The sequence below is a fragment of the Heterodontus francisci genome, chromosome 30, assembly GCF_036365525.1.
Source record: "Heterodontus francisci isolate sHetFra1 chromosome 30, sHetFra1.hap1, whole genome shotgun sequence".
In the NCBI taxonomy this organism is placed as follows: domain Eukaryota; kingdom Metazoa; phylum Chordata; class Chondrichthyes; order Heterodontiformes; family Heterodontidae; genus Heterodontus; species Heterodontus francisci.
The window spans coordinates 57,975,966-58,000,639 of NC_090400.1; the positions used below are offsets into that span (position 1 = coordinate 57,975,966).

A 24,674-nucleotide genomic window follows, 5' to 3' on the forward strand; every position below is an offset into this window, starting at 1 on the left:
TCCCCAAAGCCTGTCCACCATCTACAAGGCACAAGTCAGGAGTGTGATGGAATTCTCTCCACCTGTCTGGATGAGTGCAGCTCCAACAAAACTTAGGAAGCTCGACACTATCCAGGACTAAGCAGCACGCTTGCTCTGCACCCCATCCACCTTAAACATTCACTCCCTCCACTACCGACGCACAGTGGCAGCAGTGTGTACCATATATAAGATGCACTGCAACAACTCACCAAGCCTCCTTCGACAGCACCTTCCAAACCTGCGACCACTTCCACCTAGAAGGACAAGGGCAACAGATGCCCCACCATCTGCAAGTTCCCCTCCAAGCCACACTCCATCCTGACTTGGAAATATATCGCCATTCCTCCACTGTCGCTCTATCAAAATCCAGGAACTTCCTCCCTAACAGCACTGAGGGTGTACCTGTACCAGGTGCAGCGGTTCAAGAAGGCAGCTCATCACCACCTTCTCAAGGGCAATTAGCGATGGGCAACTAATGCTGACCTTACCAGTGATGCCCACATCCCATGAAATGAATTAAAAAACCTTACATTTAAAGGTTAAGTTTTACGGCAAAGTGTATTCACACATATTTATTGACTGGAAAGGCACTGAGACCAAGATGGTTAGCATACTCATGAGCTAAACTTTAAAATTATGTTCCCAAAGACTGCAATAATTTATTAGTCTGTCCCAGTAATTGATAAACACCTTACACCCATTGTGTTCGGAGGTCCCGAGTCCCAGGCACTCAGTTTGGTTATTTGGCATATGTTATCCTTTTGGGTTGTGAACACTTGGAGATATACAATAACAGAGACAGAGAGACAGTCAGAGAGTTTTTTCTTTAAAAAAAGGAAAAGCTGCGAGGGAGGGAGTTAGAAGTCAAGCAAGATGACCCACCGAGATGTAGGGTCCATGCCACATCAATTATTTTATATTATTACACAGACAAGTTGTACTGTTCCATTTAAAAGCGTCTGATCGTAACTGCTGCTCTGCATGTTCACGCTGTGAAATAAAGCAGCTGAACAATTCCTATTTGACCCCGTCCGACCAAGTGTTTTCTTAGCCTGCCTTCGAAAAGACTGGACCGCCATGTTGGGGTACATGAGTGATCCAGTTCAGATCTCAGGGGGATACTATTGTCTTATCCCTGGGTTGCAATACAGCTCAATACTGGGTAGTAGAACACATCCTTTACGTACAAGATGCTCTTTCTGCTTATGGGAGTGACTTGACTGCATTTGACTACAGCAAGACCCTAAATTTGCAATGGAATTTCTTGTTAACAAGAACGGAATAATGCAGACCACAAGCTCTAATATTTGATTCCTGGCCTGTGCCTACTTAACTAATCCAGTGCCAGCATAGCCTTTAAGATTGAAATCAGCAACTTGAACTGGGGAAGAGAAAGATCACCTGGACTCCTTACACTGCTTTCAATGACTCCCGATGGGATTTCAGTGTGTAAGGACATAGTATGAGGAAAGGATGGGACACAGCTGTGATGATCTCCATGAATGGTTAGCTTGATAACGCTCACAGGCAGAATGGCCTCTCGGGCAATGTAGGAGAAGAAGCCAATGGAATCACATGTCAATACATTGGTGGGACGAGGAAGAGGCAGAAAACATAATAAGAATCAAATACTTCATTTTATCGAAGGCAGGGTATTGGTTACAGTATACTTACAAAGAAACTTCATAACAAGAAATTAAGACGTATTGGGCTAACCATTTTTATGGATAATTTTCTCTTTCACTTAATGTTATTATTTTGCTGCCATGCTCCACTTACCGAATAAGCACAACAGGGAAATAATGTCCCAAGGTGCTTCTCATGGGCATAATTAGACAAAAATTGACACCAAGCCAAAGGAGGAGATATTAGGTCAGGTGACTAAAAGCTTGGTCATGTGGTAGGTTTTAAGGAGCATCTTAAAGAAGGAGAGGTTTAGGGAAGGAATTCCAAAGCCTAGGGCCTGGACAGCTGAAGGTACTGTCACCAATGGAGGATGCAAGAGATGCATAAAAGGCCAGAGTTGCAGGCACGCAGAGTACTCAGAGAGTTGTAAGGCTAGAGGAGGTTACAGAGATAGGGAGGGGCGAGGCCATGGAGGGATTTGAACATGAGGATGAGAATTTTAATATTGAGGCACTGATGGACTGGGAGCATAGGAATGAACAGTGAATCAGACAAAACAGGTTAGGATATGAATGCCAGAGTTTTGGATGAGCTCACATTCATGGAGGAGCGAAAATGGGAGGCCAGTCAGGAGAAAATTGGATTAATCAAGTCTGGAAGTAATAAAAGCCTCAATAGGGCCAGGACCAATATCCATGCCGGGAGGTTTGCTAGTGCTGCTGGGCTGGGTTTAAGCTAGTTTGGCAGTGGGATGGGAACCTGAGGGTAGACTCAGATGGGCAAAAATCAGACATGAAAATGGAAGGCAGAAAATTAATAAGTGAGTCCGGAAGGCAAAGGAAACAAAGGATAGAAAATAAAAAAAGGAGTTTGGCAGTGCTCTAGGGTATGTACTTCAATGTATGGAGTATAGCAAATAAAGCAGACGAGCTGAGGGCACAGGTAGAAACATGGCAGTATGATATCATAGCTATTACAGAAACATGGCTCAAAAAGGGACGGGAATGGCAGCTCAACATTCCGGGTTACAGGGTTTTCATACGAGAGAGCGAGGAGGATAAAAAGGGAGTAGGGTGGCAATTTTGGTTAGAGAAGCAATTACAGCCGTGAGGAGGGATGATATGTTAGAAGGATCATCAATTGAGGCCGTATGGATTGAGCTGAGGAACAAAAAAGGGACAGTCACACTACTAGGAGTGTACTGTAGACCCCCGAACAGTCAGAGAGAGATAGAAGAGAAAATATGTAGGCAAATCTCTGAGAAGTACAAAAACAACAGGACAGTGATAGCAGGGGATTTTAACTACACCAATATTAACTGGGATAGTTTTAGAGTGAAAGAAATGGAGGGAACAAAATTCTTAAGGTGCATTCAGGAGAACTTTTTTGTCAAGTACCCACTTTAGTACTTTAGGGTGGCACAGTGGTTAACACCGCAGCCTCACAGTTCCAGCGACCCAGGTTCCATTCTGGGTCCTGCCTGTGTGGAGTTTGCAAGTTCTCCCTGTGTCCGTGTGGGTTTCCGCCGGGTGCTCTGGTTTCCTCCCACAGCCAAAAACTTGCAGGTTGATAGGTAAATTGGCCATTGTAAATTGCCCCTAGTGTAGGTAGGTGGTAGGAGAATTGTAGGGATGTGGTAGGGAATATGGGATTATTATCCCAGGCCCCAAACACTCCTTTCAGGTGAAGCAGCGATTTACTTGTACTTCTTTCAATGTAGTATATACTGTATTCACTGCTCACAATGTGGTCTCCTCTACATTGGGGAGACCAAGCGCAGACTGGGTGACCGTTTTGTGGAACACCTCCGCTCGGTCCGCAAGCAGGACCCTGAGCTTCCGGTTGCTTGCCATTTCAACACTCACCCCTGCTCTCATGCTCACATCTCTGTCCTGGGATTGCTGCAGTGTTCCAGTGAACATCAACGCAAGCTCGAGGAACAGCATCTCATCTACCGATTAGGCACACTACAGCCCGCCGGACTGAACACTGAGTTCAATAATTTCAGAGCATGACAGCCCCCCATTTTACTTTCATTTTTAGTTGTTTTTTCCTTTTTCTTTTTCTTTTTTACATTTTTTACAACCCTTTTTTTTTGCATTTATTTCATTTCATCTTAGTTTGTTCAGTTTGCTTACCCACTGTTTTTTTTCATGTTTGCACTTGCTGCTGTTCAATATTCAGTCCGTTAACACCTATTCTATACTAATGCTTTGTCTTTCAACACACCATTAACATATTGTTTGCCTTTGCTCCATGACCTTTTGGTCAGCTATGTGGCCTTGTCCAGTCTGCACCTTCTCCTTTGTTATCTCTTGCCCCACCCCCACCTCACTTGCTTATAACCTGTGACATTTTTAATATTTGTCAGTTCCGAAGAAGGGTCACTGACCCGAAACGCTAACTCTGCTTCTCTTTCCACAGATGCTGCCAGACCTGCTGAGTGGTCCCAGCATTTCTTGCTTTTATTTCAGATTACCAGCATCCGCAGTATTTTGCTTTTATTATAGAATATAAGAGTAGGGAGGTTACGCTGGAACTATATAAAACATCAGTTAGGCCACAACTTGAGTACTGTGTGCAGTTCTGGTCACCTCATTACAGAAAGGATGTAATTACACTAGACAGGGTACAGAAGAGATTTACGAAGATTTTGCCAGGACTGGAAAAATGCTGCTATGAGGAAAGATTGGTTAGGCTGGGGTTGTTCTCCTTAAAGCCTGGCTACCCGACCCGAACCTGACTACACGTGTCTGGTTCGGGTTGGGTCGAAATTCCAAGTCCAGCATTCGGGCTCAGGTCGGGTCGGGCTGGACACTACCTCCGGGAAGTCACGGGATCAGGCTTACCCATGATTCCCCACAACTCCAGCTGCAGGAATAGTCTGGTGCCGGAACAGATGAAGGAGCTTCATGTCAGGTCGGGTGCGAAAAAAAAATTAAAGCGCTCGGGCTCAGGTTGGCTGTGGTTGGGTCGGGCCCGGGTAGGGTTTTAATTTTATACCCAAGCCAGGCTTTAGTTCTCCTTGGAACAGAGGAGGCTGAGGGTAAATTTGATGGAGATGTACAAAATTGTAAGGGCCCTGATAGAGTGGATGGGAAGGACCTATTTACCTTTGCAGAGAGGTCAGTGACGAGGGGGCATCGGCTTAAAGTGATTGATAGAGGATTAGAGGGGGGGAAAATTATTTCACCCAGAGTGTGGTGGGGGCTTGGAATGCACTGCCTGAAAGGGTGGTCAAGGCAGAAAATCTCATCTTATTTAAAAGGCGCCTGGATGTATACCTGAGGTGCCCTAACCTGCAGAGCTACGGACCAAATGTTGGAAAGTGGGAATAGGCTGGGTGGTTCTTTTTTTCCAGCCGGCGTAGACATGATGAGCCAAGTGACCTCTTTCTGTACTGTAAACTTTCTACGATTCTATGATTCTAAAAGCATGAATGCAGGTTTCAGCAGCAAATAAGCTGAGGCTGGAGCAGGGACAGTCTTTGTGATGATGACGCTACAGAGTTGGAAGCTCAGTTCAGGATCAAATAGGACACAGAGGCTGCAAGCAGTCTGGTTCACGCTAACAGTGACCAGGAAGATGGATGGAATCAGTGGCTAAGGATCTGAGTTTGTGACAGGCACGGAAACAATAGCTTTGGTCTTCCTAATGTTTAATTGAAAGAAATTGTGGTTCATCCAGGACTGGATGTCTGACAGAGCCAGAAGATGGGTCGAGAGAAATGGTTGTGAGGCAGGAGCTGGGTATAATCAGCCTACATGTGGAACTTGATGTCATGGGCTGGATTTTCAAAGCCCGTGAGTGCGGGATTGGAGGCAAGTGCAATTTGAAGATTGCATTCACGGAGATTGACATCGGGACCCGCTGACTCCAGAACACGGCGCCATTTTTAAAGGGGTGCCGGCAGCAAGGGTATGGGTAGAGCGCAAACCTCCAATTAAGTGCCTGTTGAGCTCATTAAAGAGGTCATTAACAGGCTTGTCAGTATCAGTTCATCATTTTTAATGGCTGGGAACAGGGAAGGCGCCATGAGGGGTTGTGAAGATGTGAACAATGTGGATGGCCATGAGGGCTATGAGAAGGGATGACTGAAATAAAGCAGAGGCAGCAAACAAAGCTCAGCTGCTTCAGATGTGTCTCAGTGTGGCTATTGCTGCAGCTGGAAGAGTTGAATTTCTCATCGGTAAGTAGCAGGAAACAGGAGAGGGACGTGAGCCCACTGGCATCAGAGGCAGCTGGGGTTGACAGGGGAAGGCCTAATGAATGTACAAAGCCCAGCTGAGGGAGCTCAGATGGGAATAGGCTACTCTGTCAATGGACAAAGCAGCTAGCATGAGCTGCAGCAGATGCAACCTTCTGGACAGCAGGAGGCCAGAGGAGCACATCGGCAGGACTGCAAGGGGAGAAAGATATCGGGTGCACAGTCCAAGAGTCAGCTACCTGCAAATGACAAAGCGACAGTGCCATAGGAGGCTGTGCCTATCCAGGCAGATGGTCTCATTCCTGTGTTCTCTGATCCACAATGACCTGAGACCTCACAGCCTCCATGGCAGTCCCCTACCTACACCTGTCAAGGTCTGTGTCGCCTTGAGCTTCCGTACAAGCGGGTCGTTCCAGGGATCAGTTGTGGACCTAGTTGTGGCATCTCATTAGGCCATCGGGCAGGTTACGGATACCCTTTCCAGGAGGGCAGGGACTACACTCAATTTGACACAGATAGGCCAGTGCAGACACAGAGGGCTTTGGGTTCAGCCTCCATCACTGGATTCCCCCAGGTACAAGGCATCATCGCTTGCACCATATAGCCATCAAGGCACTCCAAGACTATCCTGCTAGGTTCTTGGTCATTGTGGTGGTCTGCTGTGCTCTCCATAACATGGCCCTCCAGAGAGGTGTGGACCTTGAGGACAGTGAAGCCCTAGATGGGGACAGCTCATCGGGGCAGGAGCAGGAGGTAACAGAGGAGGAGGAAAAGGGGCCTAGGAGGATAACACTGAACAGAGAGGTACCCTGCTGCATGACGAGGGGGCCTCCTCCTGCCACCCTCCGGGAAGAGGACCTCCCACCTCTCCCTCACAGCCTCTAGCTTAAGATCCAGGTGGGCATTGATGAAGCCAGGGTCTGCCCTGCCCCCAGTGCCAGGCCTCCAGCTCGCCTATGACATCTCACTTCTCTCTGGTGCTGTGAAAGGCAGGGTTCTCCCTCAGGACAACCGGAAGCCTCAGTGATGGCTGCTGTGGAAGTCTACATGAGCCCCACACTCAATATCACGCCATCTCGATACCAATTAAGGGCTTTCCCACTTGAAAATTGCAATCTGAATCAGCTTCCCAGAGGAGGCAGGTTTCAGATCCAAAATGAGACCCAGTTCCTGTTTCCCACCTCCATAATGAAAATCTAGCCACATGTCTTTGGATTATGTTGCTGAGGAACGGCATGTGGATAAGAAGTAGGAGCAGGCCCTGGATAGATCCTTGGGTGACGCCAGAGATAATAATGCAGGGTGCCAGAAGAGAGGTCATTGAAGGATATTGGCAGTCCCACTCAGCTGGACAACAGAGGAGAGGCGTTGTTAGATAGTTCGGTCAACAATATCAAAGGCAGCAGACAGGCTGAGAGGAGAGATAATGTGCCACAGTCACACAGGACAGCAGTTGTGACTTTGACTTGGAACCTTTCAGTACTGGTGGGGTGGAAACCTGAGTGCAGAGATTCAAACATCGATTTGCGGCAAAGATGGACACAAAGTGTGGAGCCGACAGAATGTTCACAGACTTTGGAGAGGAAAGAGAGATTAACATTTTAACATCCTTGTTTTTCAAATCCCTCCATGGCGTCACCCCTCCTCATCCGGGAGGCAGTGGCATAGTGATAATGTCACTGGATTAGTAATCCAGAGGCCCAGGCTAATGCTCTGGAGACATGGGTTTGAATCCCACCACAATAGATAGTGAAATCTGAATTCAATTAATAAATCTGGAAATAAAAGCTAGTCTAATGGTGACCATGAAAACATTGTCGATTGTTGTAAGAACCCATCTGGTTCACTAATGCCCTTTAGGGAAGGAAATCTGCCATCCTTACCTGAGCTGGCCTACATGTGATTCCAGACCCACAGCAATGTGGTTGACTCTTAACTCCCCTCTGAAATGGCCTAGCAAGCCACTCAGTTCAAGGGCAATTAGGGATGGGCAACAAATGCTGGTCTGCCAGCGACAAATGCATCCCATGAAAAGAATTTTTAAAAAATCTCTGTAACCTCCTCCAGCCCTACAACCCTCAGATCTCCGCACTCCTCCAATTCTAGCCTCTTGTCCATCCCTGATTTTAATCGGTCCACTATTGGTGGCCATGCTTTCTATTACCAAGGTCCTAAACTCTGGAAATTCCCCCCAAAACTACTCCACTTTACTATCTCCCTCCCCTTCTTTAAGATGCTCCTTAAAATCTATCATTTTGACCAAGCTTTGAGATATCTGTCCTAATATCTCCTTATGTGACTTGGTGTCAAATTTTGTTTGATACCGTTCCTGCAAAGTGCCGTGTGATGTCTTACTACGTTAAAGGTTCTATATAAATGCAAGTTGCTGCTGTGAGATGGGATGGTCATTTGCAAGGACTGAGGGGCAAAGGTAGGGTTTTTTGAGGAGGGGAGTGATGACATCAGAACTGAAAGGGATAAGAACTGTACCCGAGAGGAGGGAACTGTTTACTATATCAGCTGGTATGGAGGCCAGGAAAGGAAGTTGGGTAGCCAGTAATTTCATAGGAATAGGGTCGAGAGAGCAGTAGGTGCGTCACATGGGCAAAAAGAGCTTGGAGAGGGCATGAGAGGAGAAAGGAGGGAAACTAGAGAATGATGAGAGTTCAGGACTAGCTCAGGACAAAACCTTGGGGGACGCTTGGCAAGGGAAAGGGAGTGACGCAATAAAGGAAGCTGAACAGATGGTCTTAATCTTCATGACAAAGAAGTCCACGAGCACCTCATACGTATTATTTGAGGTGAGATCGGGGGGGGGGGGGGGGGGGCGCGGGTAGGAGAGAAGTGTTTAAGGAGACATTTGGTAGTGGAGAAAAGAAGCCAAAGCTTATTTTTGCATTCTAGGATGCTCCTGTAGTGAGCAGTTTTGGCAGAGGAGAGCAGGGCCCGATAGTGCTTGATGGTTGCAGAGTCCAGAACAAAGGAGCATAGCCTTAAAATAGGGCTAGGCCGTTCAGGGTGCTGTCAAGAAGCACTTCTTCACACAAAGGGCAGTGGAAATCTGGAACTCTATCCCAAACAGTTGAGGCTGGGGGAGTCAGTTGAAAATTTCAAAACTGGGATTGATAAGAATTTTGTTAGGTAAGCGGTGTTAAGGGTTACGGAACCAAGATGCATCGATGGAATTAAGATACAGATCAATCATGATCATATGAATGGCGGAACACTCTCTAGGGGCTGAATAGCCTACACCTGTTCTTATATTCTTATGATGTGGTCCACCCAGATTTTACAATGAATGCCTGAACCAGTTGTCTTCTATAAACATTGAAGTCTGCCTCCCTCAGACTTTTGGGAACAAAGATGGTGGCCATACCAAGGAGGATAACCAGGGTGGGAGATACGGTTTTACCGAGGACAAGGGCATCAACAGTGGAGGTGAGGGCGTGATCGAGGAGATCCATAACTGCAGAATAACTGAGGCAAATTGAAGCTACTTGGTTAGGAGTTTGTAAGTGCCATTCTAAGTACCATGGGATTTTTCCTTCGGCAATGCAGAAGAAAGTGGGGTTGAAAGCGGGAAGGGACATGTAAGTGATGCGGGATACAAGGAAGTGTTCAGAGATGGGCATTTCTGTACAGAGACATTGGGAATAAAGAGGCTATGTGAGAGTTTGAAGGGGTGACGGTGACTATGGCTAGGCGTGATTACATGGAGGGAGAAGTTAAGGATGGACATGAGCTCAGAGGAGAGGGCACAAGGTGAATTAACAAGAAGGTTGAAATCACCAAGGATTAGCAGTCACTCAGTGCAGAGGCTGAAGGAGATAGCAATGAGGATATCTCAGTAAAAATCTTGATGTGGGTTTGGCGGGCAGTAGAGAATAAGGATTTCAAAGAGATGAGAGAGATGGAACAAGGTGAGGTGCTTAAAGGAGAAGGTACAATGGAGTAGGGGGACAGACCAAGGTGAGAATTGGTGATAAGGGCCACACTGCTACCATGCCAGTTTGAGCAGGACAGGTACAGGAATATATAGCCAATTGGGGAAGTTTCAGCAAGAGCCAAGTTTCCGTCATTAAAAATTAAATTAAATTAGAAATTAAAGAGGTAACGTCTAGGTTTACACTGACCAAAAGGTTCCAGTTTCAAATAGATATAATTAGCCAAAGCTGCAAATGGTTAACAGAAAAGCATTCCTTTCTTCTTCTCTGCTTTTCATCTGAATGGGAAAGCAATTTAAATGATTTTCATTATTTAGTTTAAAACCAGCTTTTCAATTTTTTTTTAATTTTTACATTTGGCCTTCCATTGAAGTTCCCATTCATTAGACCAGGTGCCTTGCTTCTTGACCTCAACCAGTGCTAATATGAATCTGGCTGCAAGAAAGTGCAAGAGACCAGTCCTGACTAAATCATGTGCTGATTTGCAGAAGAATTTTTGGGGGCAGGGACAGGCTACTCAAGTCCTACAAACTCCTTTCTTTTCAATGGATCTGTCCAAAAATCTGCCTTCTCACAGATGTCCAAAATACTTCTCACATGAAGTCTATTAGACAACACAAAACTATATTGGTTTAGGTGTGACGGTCTGGAACTCACTGCCTGAAACAGTAGTTGAGGCAGAGACCCTCAAGTCATTCAAAAGGAGTCTAGATATGCACCTCAAGTGCCATAAGCTGCAGGGCTACGAACCAAATACTGGAAGGTGGAATTAGAATAGGTGGATCGTTTTTTGGCTGGCACAGAACGTTGGGCCAAGTGGCCTCTTTCAGTGCCTTAAACTTTCTATGATTCCTCTACAGCCCATTGACAGAGATGAGCTAGTTAGAATCATACAACACAGAATGAGGCCATTCAGTCCATTGTGCCTCTGCCAGCTCTTTGAGAGACCTGCCCAGTTAAACCCACTCCCCTGCACTTTTCCCACAGTGATAATACTAATAAGTTCTCATCATAAATTTGAAAGTTTGGTCTGCAAGCATATGATTTTCACAGTTGAATCTTGTTGCTATCTCAATTACAACAATAGTACTAAGGAGATCTTCGTCAACATGCCTGTAGTGATACACTGCGTCCAATAAATGGTGGGTACATTCTGCAAAGAAATTTGCTCTGCTTAAACGAATTGACAAGAATTTGGAAATGAGACCTTTTACACTCCTTCCAAATAAGCTATGTTGGATTGAACTGGAAACAGTGTTCAATGCCTACCTGTCTGTGGTGCAGGCAAGACTCTGGCTGTCCGGATGGGACCATTACGGACAGAGTACAGCTCCTGGGCCTCACCACTCATCTGCAAACAAAAGGATAATGACAGAGTAAAACTTCCCAAAGAACATTCACACATTCTTCTCAGATAATAAATGTTTTATATTTTTATCAACACAAGCACCCAACACTTTGCAACTTAAACTGTGCATATCAGTTGATGCTCCAGACCAGAGACCATTATTTTATTATAATAATAATAATCAGTTCTGAAGAAGGGTCACTGACCTGAAACGTTACCTCTGCTTCTCTCTCCACAGATGCTGCCAGACCTGCTGAGTATTTCCAGCATTTCTTGTTTTTATTTCAGATTTCCAGCATCCGCAGTATTTTGCTTTTATTCCACTATTTTATTTCTCTTTTTCTTGCGACATGTTCTCATCTCTCCTCCTCCTTTTACCCGCCCATGCCACCTTTCGTTTAAACCCATTCATGGCTCATTCCCCCCCAATCACTTTATCTTCCTCAATCCTGCAACAATGTCCCCCCCACCTGATCTCTCCATCAAAGATTGCCTACTTCTACCTCACTAACATCACCTCAGCCCTTCTGCTACTGAAACCCTCATCTATGCTTCTGTACCTCCAAACTCGACTATTCCAATGCTCTCCTGACCAACCTCACATCGGCCATAAACTTCAGCTGATCCAAACCCTGCTTCCTGTCTCCTAGCCTACACCAAGCCAGTATCATCCATGACCCCTGTTCCCAATAACCTGCATTGGTTCCTGGTCCTCCAATGCCTCAAATTTACTATTCTCAATCCTTGCATTTAAATCCCTACATGGTCTCACCCCTCCATTCCTCGGAATCTGGCCTTTTGAGTATTTCCCCCTCCCTTTGTAAACTGTTGTTGCTCAATTCCAAAGTCCTCAGTTCCACTTACAACTCTTCCAATCATGAAGCACCTTATTACAGCAGGAGCCTGACAACACCTCTTTGAACAAGCTTTAAACACCCTTCCTAAGCCAGTTTTAAAGGATGCTTTTGTAAGCAAGGGAACAGATAGCAAAGTAAAGTGTTTGGGGTGAAAAAAACTACAGAGAGCAGGAACTTTATGACTGAACCATCAGCCTCTTTCAGCTTGGCTCATTTGTTAACACTCTTGCCTCCGAGTCAGGTGGCTGTGTACTGAAGTCTCACTCAAATGATCTCAAACACATAATTTAGGCTAACACTTCAATGTAATACAGAAGGAGTGCTGCACCGTTGGAAGTGCTATTCTTCAGTTGAAATGTTCAGACAAGATTTGAATCCTATGATCCATTTTGAAGAGCAGCAGAGTTCTTCTGGTGTCCTGGCGAACATCCATCCCTCGACCAACACCACCAAAAATAGATTAGCTTGTCATTGATCTTATGGCTGTTTGTAGAGTCCTACAGTGTGCAAAAAAGGCAGTTCATCCACGTAACAACAGTCATCTGAACATACGAGTTAGGAGCAGGAATAGGCCCCACAGCCTTTCGAATCTGCTCCACCATTCAATAAGATCATGGCTGCAGTTCAAAGTGATGTATGAGGTGTGAAGTGTTTTGAGGTGCTTGCAACAGATATGATAGGTGTTATATAAATACAAATATTTTCTCTGATAGTGCGGTCTTTTCTTAATATCTTTAGCCTAGCACCTGAGGAATCTGGGCATTTGTCGGTGATTCAACAAAATGATGGATTTCCCTCGTCCACAGTACCATGGCCAATTGTAGTGCCCTTACTGTTGCACTGGTTAAGTTCAGCTAACTAAGCACAAACCAGAAAACAAACCTGGATATGTATGGATCAGTACCACACTGGGAGTGCCCTTTACACAGTGAGCCAGCAAGGGAAGTCATTTAAAAACAAAACATAAATCACTTTTTTTTTACCCTATAACAATTCTCATCCACCACAATAATCTTAATTGAACACCATCTTTCTCTGCAGCAAGTGCAAAGCAGCACAACAAACATTTAGCACTGAAAGTGGCTTTTATTCTGTGTTTAGAACACTGTTAAAAGAATAACTGCCAGTGGAAAAGAAATAAAAATCAATGTCACTCCCACCCTAGGTTTCACTCCTCTGGCATGTTAGAGAGTAGCACAGAGACCTTGGAGAAAGATACTTCACTACACATCAAGTTGGGATTCCTCCATGGCCTCACCCCCTCCCCATCTCTGTAACCTCCTCCAGTCCTACAACCCTTTGAGATCTCTACGCTCCTCCAATACTGGCCTCTTGCACATCCCCAAATTTAATCGCTCTATAACTGGTGGCTGTGCCTACTGCTCTCAAGGTCCTAAGCTCTGGAATCCCCTCCTTAAACTTCTCTGCCTCTCTAAATCTCTCTCCTCTTTTAAGACGCTTCTTAAAGTCTGCCTCTTAGACCAAGCTTTCGGTCACTTAGCCTAGTATCTCCTTATGTATCATGGTGTCAAATTTTATTCGGTAACCTGTGAAGCACCTTGGGATGTTTTACTATGTTAAAGGTGCAAAATAAATGCAAGTTGTTATTATTGTTGAAATGGCATCTAGCATGGGAAAGGCATGATCAAAACCAGAAAAAAATCTAAGCTATATCACTAGATTTAGCAACACAAACAGATTTAAAACATGTATCCCATCCCACTTATATATGTAGGCGGATTGAAGAAACATCAAAAACCAGACTGGAACACAAAGCCGCTTCGCAATCATTTCAAGCAGTTTCTTTTGTGATCTTAAGTACTTAAGAAAGCGCCAGTTAAAAAATGTGCTGTTTTGCTGCAATCATTTCCACTGAGACTAGAAAATACATCCTGTAAAAATAATCTTTTACAAACAAAGCAATTTTTTTTTCAATGGAACAAAGAAAAAGACAATAATAACTGAGTTTGTCCAACAAAACTATAAATCCAAAACTCAATAATCCTATCACCATTTTAATTAATTTCTCAGCCCTCATTTGAAAATGCATGCGGTTGCCACATTTGTTTGGCTCACAATAACTGCTTCTTGAATTGTGATCAGTTGACCCTATGGCTGAGTTAATAAATGCAATGCCCAGAGCAATACCAAGTCATGCAGTCCATTGTTACGTAAAGAAATATGGCAGTCAAGTTGCTCACAGCAGGATCCCACAAACAGGAAGGAATATTGGCAAAGACAGCAATGGAACAACAATAGGCCACTTATCCCCTGGAGCCTGTTCCGCCATTCAGTGAGATCATGGCTGATCTGTGATGTAACTGCATAACTCCTTTGCCCATATCCCTTAACACCTTTGGTTAACAAAAATCTATTAATCTCAAATTTAAAATTGATTTACCATTAATTGCCGCTCGTTGAAGAAAGTTCCAAACTCCTACAACCCTTTGTGTGAAATGTTTCCTAATTTCACTCCTGAAAGGTCTGGCTCAAATTTTTAGACTTTTCCCCTTACTCCTGGATTCCCCAACCAACGAGAATCGTTTCTCTCTATATACCCTATCTGTTACCCTTAATATCTTGAAAACTTCAATCAAGTTACCCACTAACCCTCTAAATTCTAGGGAATACAATTCTAGCTTGTGTAATCTCTCCTTGTAATTTAGCCCTTGGAGTCCAGGTATCATTCTGGTAAATCTATGCTGCACTTCCTCCATGACCAATATATCCTTCCTAAGGTCATAGAGTCACTTATGGCAACAGAAGGAGGCCATTCAACCATGCCAGTATGATGCTCAGACTGCTCACAATCCTACAGGCGTGGTATAACCAGGGCTTTGTATGTGTGGGGGATGGAGCGTGACTTTCTACCCCCATGTATTCTAGTCCTCAAGATATAAAGGCCATCATTCCACTAGCTTTTTGAATTATTTTCTTTACCTGTTCATGACATTTTAATGATCTGTGTACCTGGACTTTCACTGTTTCTAGCTTTCCACCATTTAGAAAGTACTCTGTTCTATCCTTTTAGGCCCAAAGTGGACAACCTAACATTTCCCTGTTTCCCTCTCATATCATTCTTCAATAGTGGAATAACATGCGCAATTTTCCAATCAAAAGGAACGGTTCCCGAATCAAGAGAACATTGGAAGGCTAAAGTTAGGGCATCTGTAACGTTCTCACCGACTTACTTTAAAACCCTGAAAAAGAAACCATCAGCTCCTGCGGATATGTCACTCTTTAATGCCAATATTTTCTTAATTACTGTTATTTTCCTTATGTTAATTTTGATGAGTCAACATCCCTGATTTAATATTCATTTCCTTGGGATGTCTGGCATGCTGACCTCTTCCTCTACTAAAAATACTGACACAAAGTAATTATTCAACATGCCCATCATTTCCTTAGTTTCATTGACAATATCACCACTATCAGTTTTCAAGGGGCCCATATTTCTCCTGATCACCACCTTACTCCTAAAATAATTGCAATAAAATTGTGTTGATTTTGATATCCCTTACAATTTTCCTTTATATTCCCTTTTTGTAGCTCTTACAACCTGTTTAGGCACCTTTTGTTGTTCTTTGTATTTCTCCCATTTGCCAGGATCTTTTTGATTTTTGCATGCTTTATCTTTTAGTTTTAGGTTATCTCTTACTTCCTTAGTTGTCCATGGCTTTTTATACCCTTAGGGGTATAAACTGGTTCTGTATGACATTAAATTCTTCTTTCAATATTTCCTGCTGATCTTCTGTCATTTTACCCATTAACATATTTGCCCAGACTGTGCACAGTCTCTGTTGCATCGCATTGAAGTCTGCCTTGCCCAAGTTTAGAATCCTATGGCTGGGGTGGGGGCAGAAGCTGGGACTGTTTCTGGGTCCCAAACCTGCCCCTGGAGTGGGGGAAAGAGGTGCGAATGGTCACTCTTGGGATTTTCACAGAGGCACCTCCTTAAGTGGCATGGAGACAGCTTCCCTGTCCAATTAAGGGCAGTAGATGGGCTCTCAAAGCTGGAGGGCTATTCAGAGGCCTTCCAGCTTGAGAGGAGCAGCAGGCTGTGATGGCAGGTAAGTAACAGAAAGGGCACGTCAACATGGAGGACCCTCTCACCAACATTTTTAAAACTTTAATTTAAAAATGGTTCTTGCAGTCAGCCCACTGTTGGGGGCAGGGAGCCCCTCTAGATTTGGGTTGTCCAACGTACATCCAGGATCCGGCCCGCCAAATGTTTCCATTCGGCCCGCAGATGTATTTCAGAGATGAGAAATTTTCCATTGTCTTCTTCTTTCAGACAGGCTTTTTTTTAAAAATCGCAGCTGCCAGGTGCTAACATCAGGAACAGCAGTTTCGGACAGATACAGGGTTCCCGGCAGGTTCTGACTTTTTTCTTAAAAAGGCCGCCGGAACCTGAGTGCAATGTTTTTTTAAAAATCTGACCAACCACAAAGCAGCTGTACTGAGCGCTCCCGCTCCCTGCAACTGTGAGAGAGAGAAAGGGGGGAGGGGGGCACAAAGAGAGAGACAGAGAGAGAGGTGGGGGACAGAGAGAAAGTGGGGGGACAGAGACAGACAGAGAGAGAGAAAGGGGAGGGAGAGAGAGAGAGAGGGGGGGATAGAGAGAGAGGGGAGGAGAGAGGGAGAGAGGGAGGACAGAGAAGGGGGGACAGAGAGAGGGTCTGAGAGGTGGGGACGAAGAGGGGGGGACGGGGGGGACGAAGAGGGGGGGATGGGGGGATGACGAGAACGGGGGGGAGACGAGGGGAATGGGGGGGACGAGGGGAACGAGGGGGACGAGGGGAACGGGGGGGACGAGGGGAACGGGGGGGACGAGGGGAACGGGGGGGGACGAGGGGAACGGGGGGGGACGAGGGGAACGGGGGGGGACGAGGGGAACGGGGGGGGACGAGGGGAACGGGGGGGGACGAGGGACGGACAGAGAAAGAAAGAAGGGGGACAAAGAGAGGAAGGGGGGACGCAGAGAGGAAGAGCGGGGGACGCAGAGAGAAAGGGGGGGACGCAGAGAGGAAGGGGGGACGCAGGGAGAAAGGGGGGACGCAGACAGAAAGGGGGGGACGCAGACAGAAAGGGGGACGCAGACAGAAGCGGGGGACACAGACAGAAAGCGGGGAAAAACAGACAGAAAAGGGGGGGACACAGACAGAAAGGGGGGGGGACACAGACAGAAAGGGGGGGGCACAGACAGAAAGGGAGGGGACACAGACAGAAAGGGAGGGGACACAGACAGAAAGGGGGGGGACACAGACAGAAAGGGGGGGGGACACAGACAGAAAGGGGGGGGACACAGACAGAAAGGGGGGGGACACACAGACAGAAAGGGGGGAACGCAGACAGGAAGGGGGTGAACGCAGACAGAAAGGGGGGGACACAGACCGAAAGAGGGGACGCAGAGAAAGGATGACAGAGAGAAGGTGAACAACAGAGGGTGGAACACAGGGAGAGACGACAGACTGAGACACAGAGACAAAGAGAGAGGGAGAGGGAGAGAGAGTGATCAAGGTCACTCCTGACAGATGGACATCTATCTGGGAATACTCCGCATCACTACAAAGCTATCTCACTAAATCAGTGTCCAACCTAGTGACGAAAAAGTGAGTCAATAAATTCATCTTATTAAAGCTTCTTCACAAAAATGCACATTTGTTGTTGTTTTGATTAATAGTAAGATAAATATTTAATGCCTTTATCTTTCCAAAATTGTCTCACCAGCCTCCAATGTAAGACAAAAATTGTAGTCCCTCCACCCATGCAAAAAGGTTGGACAACCCTGTTCTAGAGGATGACATGTGGTTATTCTCGCACTCACGCAGGCAGGTGCGAGGGGCAACGTTTAGAGGGGATGTGCGAGGCAAGTTCTTTACACAGAGGGTGCTGAGTGCCTGGAACTTGCTGCCGGGGGAGGTGGTGGAAGCTGGTATGATAGCGACGTTTAAGAGGCATCTTGACAAATACATGAATAGGATGGGAACAGAGGGATACGGTCCCCGGAAGTGCAGAAGGTTTTAGTTTAGACAGGCATCAAGATCGGCACAGGCTTGGAGGGCCAAATGGCCTGTTCCTGTGCTGTACTGTTCTTTGTTCTTTGAAACATTCATCCCTTCACCACCAGTGCACAGTGGCAGCAGTGTGTACCATCTACAAGATGCATTGCAACAACTCGCCAAGTCTCCTTTGACAGCAGCTTCTAAACCCACGACCTCTACTACCTAAAAAGACAAGGGCAGTAGACACATGGGAACAGCATTACCTGCAAGTTCCCCTCTAAGCGACGCGCCATCCTGACTATCGCTGCTCCTTCACTGTCGCTGAGTCAAGGTCCTGGAACTCCCTAAAAGCACCGTGAGTGTACCTACGCCACATGGACTGTAGCGGTTCAAGAAGGCGGCTCAACACCAACTTATCAAGGGCAATTAGGGATGGGGAGCAGATGGTGGCTTTGCTAACAATGTTCCCATCCCATGAAAGAGTAAAAAAAACTTGCTGCTAGTGGGACTGGCTCAGCAATTTTACCAGAGGCGGCCTCCTAATTGGCTGCCTCCAGGCTCGTCTTGCAATTAAGTAAGGACAATGGGCGAGATGTAGATGCTGCCAGCCCAATCAGAGCGGCAGCAACTTTGAAACCTCAGCAGCCCGCTGGCAGAGGTGGGCTCTGCTGAGGAAGGGCATCTCAACATGGAAGCATCCTTGGGAAGATAAGTTTAAAAAAAAATTTAAATCAGCCTCCAGCTCCAATGACCCCTCAGACGGCCGGAAGCAGGCTGCCTCCCTGAAGCTGGCGGCCTCCCTATGTTGTAAAACTGCCCTTAATAGTGTCTTTAATAATTTAAATTGGCTCTCCGCCCCACGGGTGGATGATCATGACCAGTCCCGCCACTGGGAAACTTCCCTGGTGGAGGGACTGTGTCAGGGAACCATCTTGAAATGGCCTCCCCACCACCCTGCGGCTGGAAAACCCTGCCAGATATATACGCTGATGACACCAAACTCTCTACCTATCCCTTACCTCTCTAAACCCTTCCACTGTTTCTGTTCTGTTTGACTTCTTGTCTAACATTCAGTCTTGGATGAATCTCATTTTAAATTAAAATTTGGGAAGACCAAAACCATTTTTTAAGACCCCTGCCACAAACACCATATCCTGCCAATGACTGCATAACCCCCCCGATTCATCGAGAGCTGGATTTTCAATACCATATCCTAAACATTACAAAGCCTATACACTTCCACCTCTTTAATATAAGAACACCACTATAACTTATATTTATATAATGCCTTTAATGTAGTAAAACATCCCAAGGCGCTTCACAGGAGCATTATAAAACAAAGTATGACATCGAGCCAGACAAGGCGATATTAGGGTAAGTGACCAAAAGCTTGGTCAAAAATATAGGCTTGAAGGAGTGTCTTGAGGGAGGAAAGCGAGGTAGAGGTTTAGGAAAGGATTTCTAGAGCTTGGGGTCCAGGCAACTGAAGGCGCGGCCATGAATGGTGGAGCAATTAAAATTGGGGATGTTGAAGAGGCCAGAATTAGAGGAGCGCAAATATCTCAGAGATGTGTAGGGCTGGAGGAGATTACAGAGATCGGGAGGGGTGTATGGCTGGAGGAGATTACAGAGATCGGGAGGGGTGTATGGCTGGAGGAGATTACAGAGATCAGGGGGGGATGCAGGACTGGAGGAGATTACAGAGATCGGGAGGTGTGTAGGGCTGGAGGAGATTACAGAGATCGGGAGGGGTGTATGGCTGGAGGAGATTACAGAGATCGGGAGGGGTGTAGGGCTGGAGGAGATTACAGAGATCGGGAGGGGTGTAGGGCTGGAGGAGATTACAGAGATCGGGAGGGGTGTAGGGCTGGAGGAGATTACAGAGATCGGGAGGGGTGTAGGGCTGGAGGAGATTACAGAGATCGGGGAGGATGTAGGGCTGGAGGAGATTACAGAGATCGGGAGGGGTGTAGGGCTGGAGGAGATTACAGAGATCGGGGGGGATGTAGGGCTGGAGGAGATTACAGAGATCGGGGAGGATGTAGGGCTGGAGGAGATTACAGAGATCGGGAGGGGTGTAGGGCTGGAGGAGATTACAGAGATCGGGGGGATGTAGGGCTGGAGGAGATTACAGAGATCGGGAGGGGTGTAGGGCTGGAGGGGATTACAGAGATCGGGAGGGGTGGAGGGTTGGAGGAGATTACAGAGATCAGGAGGGGTGTAAGGCTGGAGGAGATTACAGAGATCGGGGGGGATGTAGGGCTGGAGGAGATTACAGAGATCGGGAGGGGTGTATGGCTGGAGGAGATTACAGAGATCGGGGGGGATGTAGGACTGGAGGAGATTACAGAGATCGGGAGGGGTGTAGGGCTGGAGGAGATTACAGAGATTGGGAGGGGTGTAGGGCTGGAGGAGATTACAGAGATCGGGGGGATGTAGGGCTGGAGGAGATTACAGAGATCGGGAGGGGTGTAGGGCTGGAGGAGATTACAGAGATCGGGAGGGGTATAGGGCTGGAGGAGATTACAGAGATCGGGAGGGGTGTAGGGCTGGAGGAGAGTACAGAGATCGGGAGGGGTGTAGGGCTGGAGGAGAGTACAGAGATCGGGAGGGGTGAGGTCATGGAGGGATTTGAAAACAAGGGTGAGAATTTCAAAATAAAGACCTTGCTTGATCAGGAGCCAACATGAGTCAGTGAGAACAGGGGGATAGGTGAATGGGACTTGGTGCGAGTTAAGACACAGGCAGCAGAGTTTTGGATGACCTCAGGTTTATGGAGCGTTAAATGTAGGAGATCATCCAGGAATGCATTAGAATAGTAACATCTAGAGGTAACAAAGGCATCAATGAGGGTTTCAGCAGTAGATAATCTGAGACAGGAGCAAAGTCGGGTGATGTTATGCGGTGAAAATAGGCGGTCTTAGTGATAGCACAAATATGAGTTCGAAGCTCATCTTGGGGTCAAATGTGACATCAAGCTTGTGAACAGACTGTTGCCAAGGAGAGGGATGGAGTCAGTAGCTAGGGAACAAAGTTTGGAGCGGAGACCGCAAATGATGGCTTTAGTCTTCCCACGATTTAATTGGAGGAAATTTCTTCTCATTTGGTACTGGATGTCAGATAACCATCTGATAATTTAGCAACAGTGGATCAGTTGAAAGAGGTGGTGGTGAGGAAGAGCTGGGTATGGTCAAGGTATGTGAGTAAACTAATGCTGTTCTTTTGGATGATGTCACCGAGGGGCAGCATGTAGATGAGAAATAGGACAGGGCCAAGGATAGATCCTTGGGTGATGCCAGTGCATAATAAATAGGAGCAGGAATACCCCATATGGTTCCACTAGTCTGCTCTGCCATTGAATAAGATCATGGCTGATCTTTTAACTCCACTCGCCTACCCTGTCCCCAAATCCCTTGATTTCCTTAGTGTTCAAAAATCTATTGATCTGTCTTGAATATCCTCAAATACCAAGAATCCTACAGTTCTCTGGGATAGAGAATTCCAAAGATTCACAAATCTCTGAGTGAAGAAATTTCTCCACATCTCAATCCTAAATGGCTGACCCCATATTCTGAGGCTATGACCTCGAGTTCTAGACTCTCCATAACTGTTTCTCTATGTTGGTCGCAGAAAGAATTCTTAGGAACTATCTACTTCAGTCGGGACACAAACAAAGCCGAGAATCTGGTTGAAGATGTGGTTGGTCTGTTGGATTATTATTACTTGCTTCTAGTCCTACCTCAGTCCACCTGCTCCTGAAGCCCTCATCCATGCCTTTGCATCTCAAAACTGATTATTCCAATGCCCTCCTGGCTGGTCTCGCATTCTGTACCTTCCATCAACTTCAGATCATCCGAAACTTGGCTTCATTCTTCAACACTCAGCTCATCTGAATCTAGCTTCTTGTGCAACTCCTTCTCCTGTTGCCACACCATTGACAGCCATGCCTTCAAATGCCCAGTCTCTAAACTCTGGAATTCCCTACCTACACTCCTCTGCGCCCCCTCCCCACCTCCCTATTTTCTGATCCTCCTCGAAAACGCACTTTTTCAACCACGCATTCGGTCAGCCCTCCTGATATCTGCTTCTTTAGCTCCATACCCATTTTCTACTGACCATGCCTCTGTAAAGTGCCTTGGAATGTTGTTGTGTTAACGGTGCTATATGAATGCTGTTGTTGCTGCTGCTGCTACATATGACCAATCCAGACCAGTCCTTTCTGCAGTTGTTTTCTAGAAACAAGCCATCAATATGTAATATACATTCAGGTGAAATGGCTTTGCCATGGTTCTCGTAACCCATTTTCTTTCATCTTTCCTTCATAGTTGTGGGTTTTGTGTATTTTTGGTGACCCCCAGTGCAATGGAAAAAATATTGAGGTGGGGAACAGCTGGCAAATAATGTTGAAATTTGATTAAAGCTGCACTGTAACAAGAGCTCAGTGCCTTAATTCACATAAATAGAGGGCTTTAGCTTGAGCCCAATTGCATAGATATTTTCACTCTGCTTATTATATAATTTATATAGTAAAACATGTGAATCTCATTTTTGTGCAGCACAGAGAGGAGATTTCTTTGCTCAGAACATAAATAGGTCTTTGTTATTCCGGCTGGTTACTGAGCAGCATTTGTGAACTGAAGGATTTTTCTACACTTTAGAATTGTAGGGTGGCACATGAAGGACAAGTCCTCTGTGGTTGGTAGTCCTGTGCAAACGCTACAACCTTGGAAATCGATTTAAGCTATCATCATTGCAACGGTTTTATTTTGTCTTTCTTGATGATACTCATCTTTTGACATCTATGATTTTGAAAAGAACTTATACAGAAAACTGCTGCTGTACCCTCTAGATAGATTCTTCTTTCTTTTGGGCCTCCTTATCTCGAGAGACAATGGATACGCGCCTGGAGGTGGTCAGTGGTTTGTGAAGCAGCGCCTGGAGTGGCTATAAAGGCCAATTCTGGAGTGACAGGCTCTTCCACAGGTGCTGCAGAGAAATTTGTTTGTTGGGGCTGTTGCACAGTTGGCTCTCCCCTTGCGCCTCTGTCTTTTTTCCTGCCAACTACTAAGTCTCTTCGACTCGCCACAATTTAGCCCTGTCTTTATGGCTGCCCGCCAGCTCTGGCGAATGCTGGCAACTGACTCCCACGACTTGTGATCAATGTCACACGATTTCATGTCGCGTTTGCAGACGTCTTTATAACGGAGACATGGACGGCCGGTGGGTCTGATACCAGTGGCGAGCTCGCTGTACAATGTGTCTTTGGGGATCCTGCCATCTTCCATGCGGCTCACATGGCCAAGCCATCTCAAGCGCCGCTGACTCAGTAGTGTGTATAAGCTGGGGATGTTGGCCGCTTCAAGGACTTCTGTGTTGGAGATATAGTCCTGCCACCTGATGCCAAGTATTCTCCGAAGGCAGCGAAGATGGAATGAATTGAGACGTCGCTCTTGGCTGGCATACGTTGTCCAGGCCTCGCTGCCGTAGAGCAAGGTACTGAGGACACAGGCCTGATACACTCGGACTTTTGTGTTCCGTGTCAGTGCGCCATTTTCCCACACTCTCTTGGCCAGTCTGAACATAGCAGTGGAAGCCTTACCCATGCGCTTGTTGATTTCTGCATCTAGAGACAGGTTACTGGTGATAGTTGAGCCTAGGTAGGTGAACTCTTGAACCACTTCCAGAGCGTGGTCGCCAATATTGATGGATGGAGCATTTCTGACATCCTGCCCCATGATGTTCGTTTTCTTGAGGCTGATGGTTAGGCCAAATTCATTGCAGGCAGACGCAAACCTGTCGATGAGACTCTGCAGGCATTCTTCAGTGTGAGATGTTAAAGCAGCATCGTCAGCAAAGAGGAGTTCTCTGATGAGGACTTTCCGTACTTTGGACTTCGCTCTTAGACGGGCAAGGTTGAACAACCTGCCCCCTGATCTTGTGTGGAGGAAAATTCCTTCTTCAGAGGATTTGAATGCATGTGAAAGCAGCAGGGAGAAGAAAATCCCAAAAAGTGTGGGTGCGAGAACACAGCCCTGTTTCACACCACTCAGGATAGGAAAGGGCTCTGATGAGGAGCCACCATGTTGAATTGTGCCTTTCATATTGTCATGGAATGAGGTGATGATACTTAGTAGCTTTGGTGGACATCCGATCTTTTCTAGTAATCTGAAGAGACCACGTCTGCTGACGAGGTCAAAGGCTTTGGTGAGATCAATGAAAGCAATGTAGAGGGGCATCTGTTGTTCACGGCATTTCTCCTGTATCTGACGAAGGGAGAACAGCATGTCAATAGTCGATCTCTCTGCACGAAAGCCACACTGTGCCTCAGGGTAGACGCGCTCGGCCAGCTTCTGGAGCCTGTTCAGAGCGACTCGAGCAAAGACTTTCCCCACTATGCTGAGCAGGGAGATTCCACGGTAGTTGTTGCAGTCACCGCGGTCACCTTTGTTTTTATAGAGGGTGATGATGTTGGCATCACGCATGTCCTGGGGTACTGCTCCCTCGTCCCAGCACAGGCATAGCAGTTCATGTAGTGCTGAGAGTATAGCAGGCTTGGCACTCTTGATTATTTCAGGGGTAATGCTGTCCTTCCCAGGGGCTTTTCCGCTGGCTAGGGAATCAATGGCATCACTGAGTTCCGATTTGGTTGGCTGTATGTCCAGCTCA

At 46.3% G+C, this 24,674-nt stretch overlaps 1 protein-coding gene across 10 annotated transcripts in view; it reads right to left on the reverse strand.

Moving 5' to 3' along the window:
• bcas3 (BCAS3 microtubule associated cell migration factor) overlaps window positions 1–24,674 on the reverse strand; it is a 999,028-nt gene that overhangs the window by 893,033 nt on the left and 81,321 nt on the right. For all 10 annotated transcript variants that reach the window (XR_010968797.1, XM_068010741.1, XM_068010743.1 and 7 more), the window contains one exon: window positions 11,068–11,149. Coding sequence is in view for 9 of the 10 variants with exons in the window: in XM_068010741.1 (XP_067866842.1) it covers window positions 11,068–11,149 (82 nt within the window). In the remaining variant the exon portion in view is untranslated. The remainder of the gene's footprint in view (window positions 1–11,067; window positions 11,150–24,674) is intronic.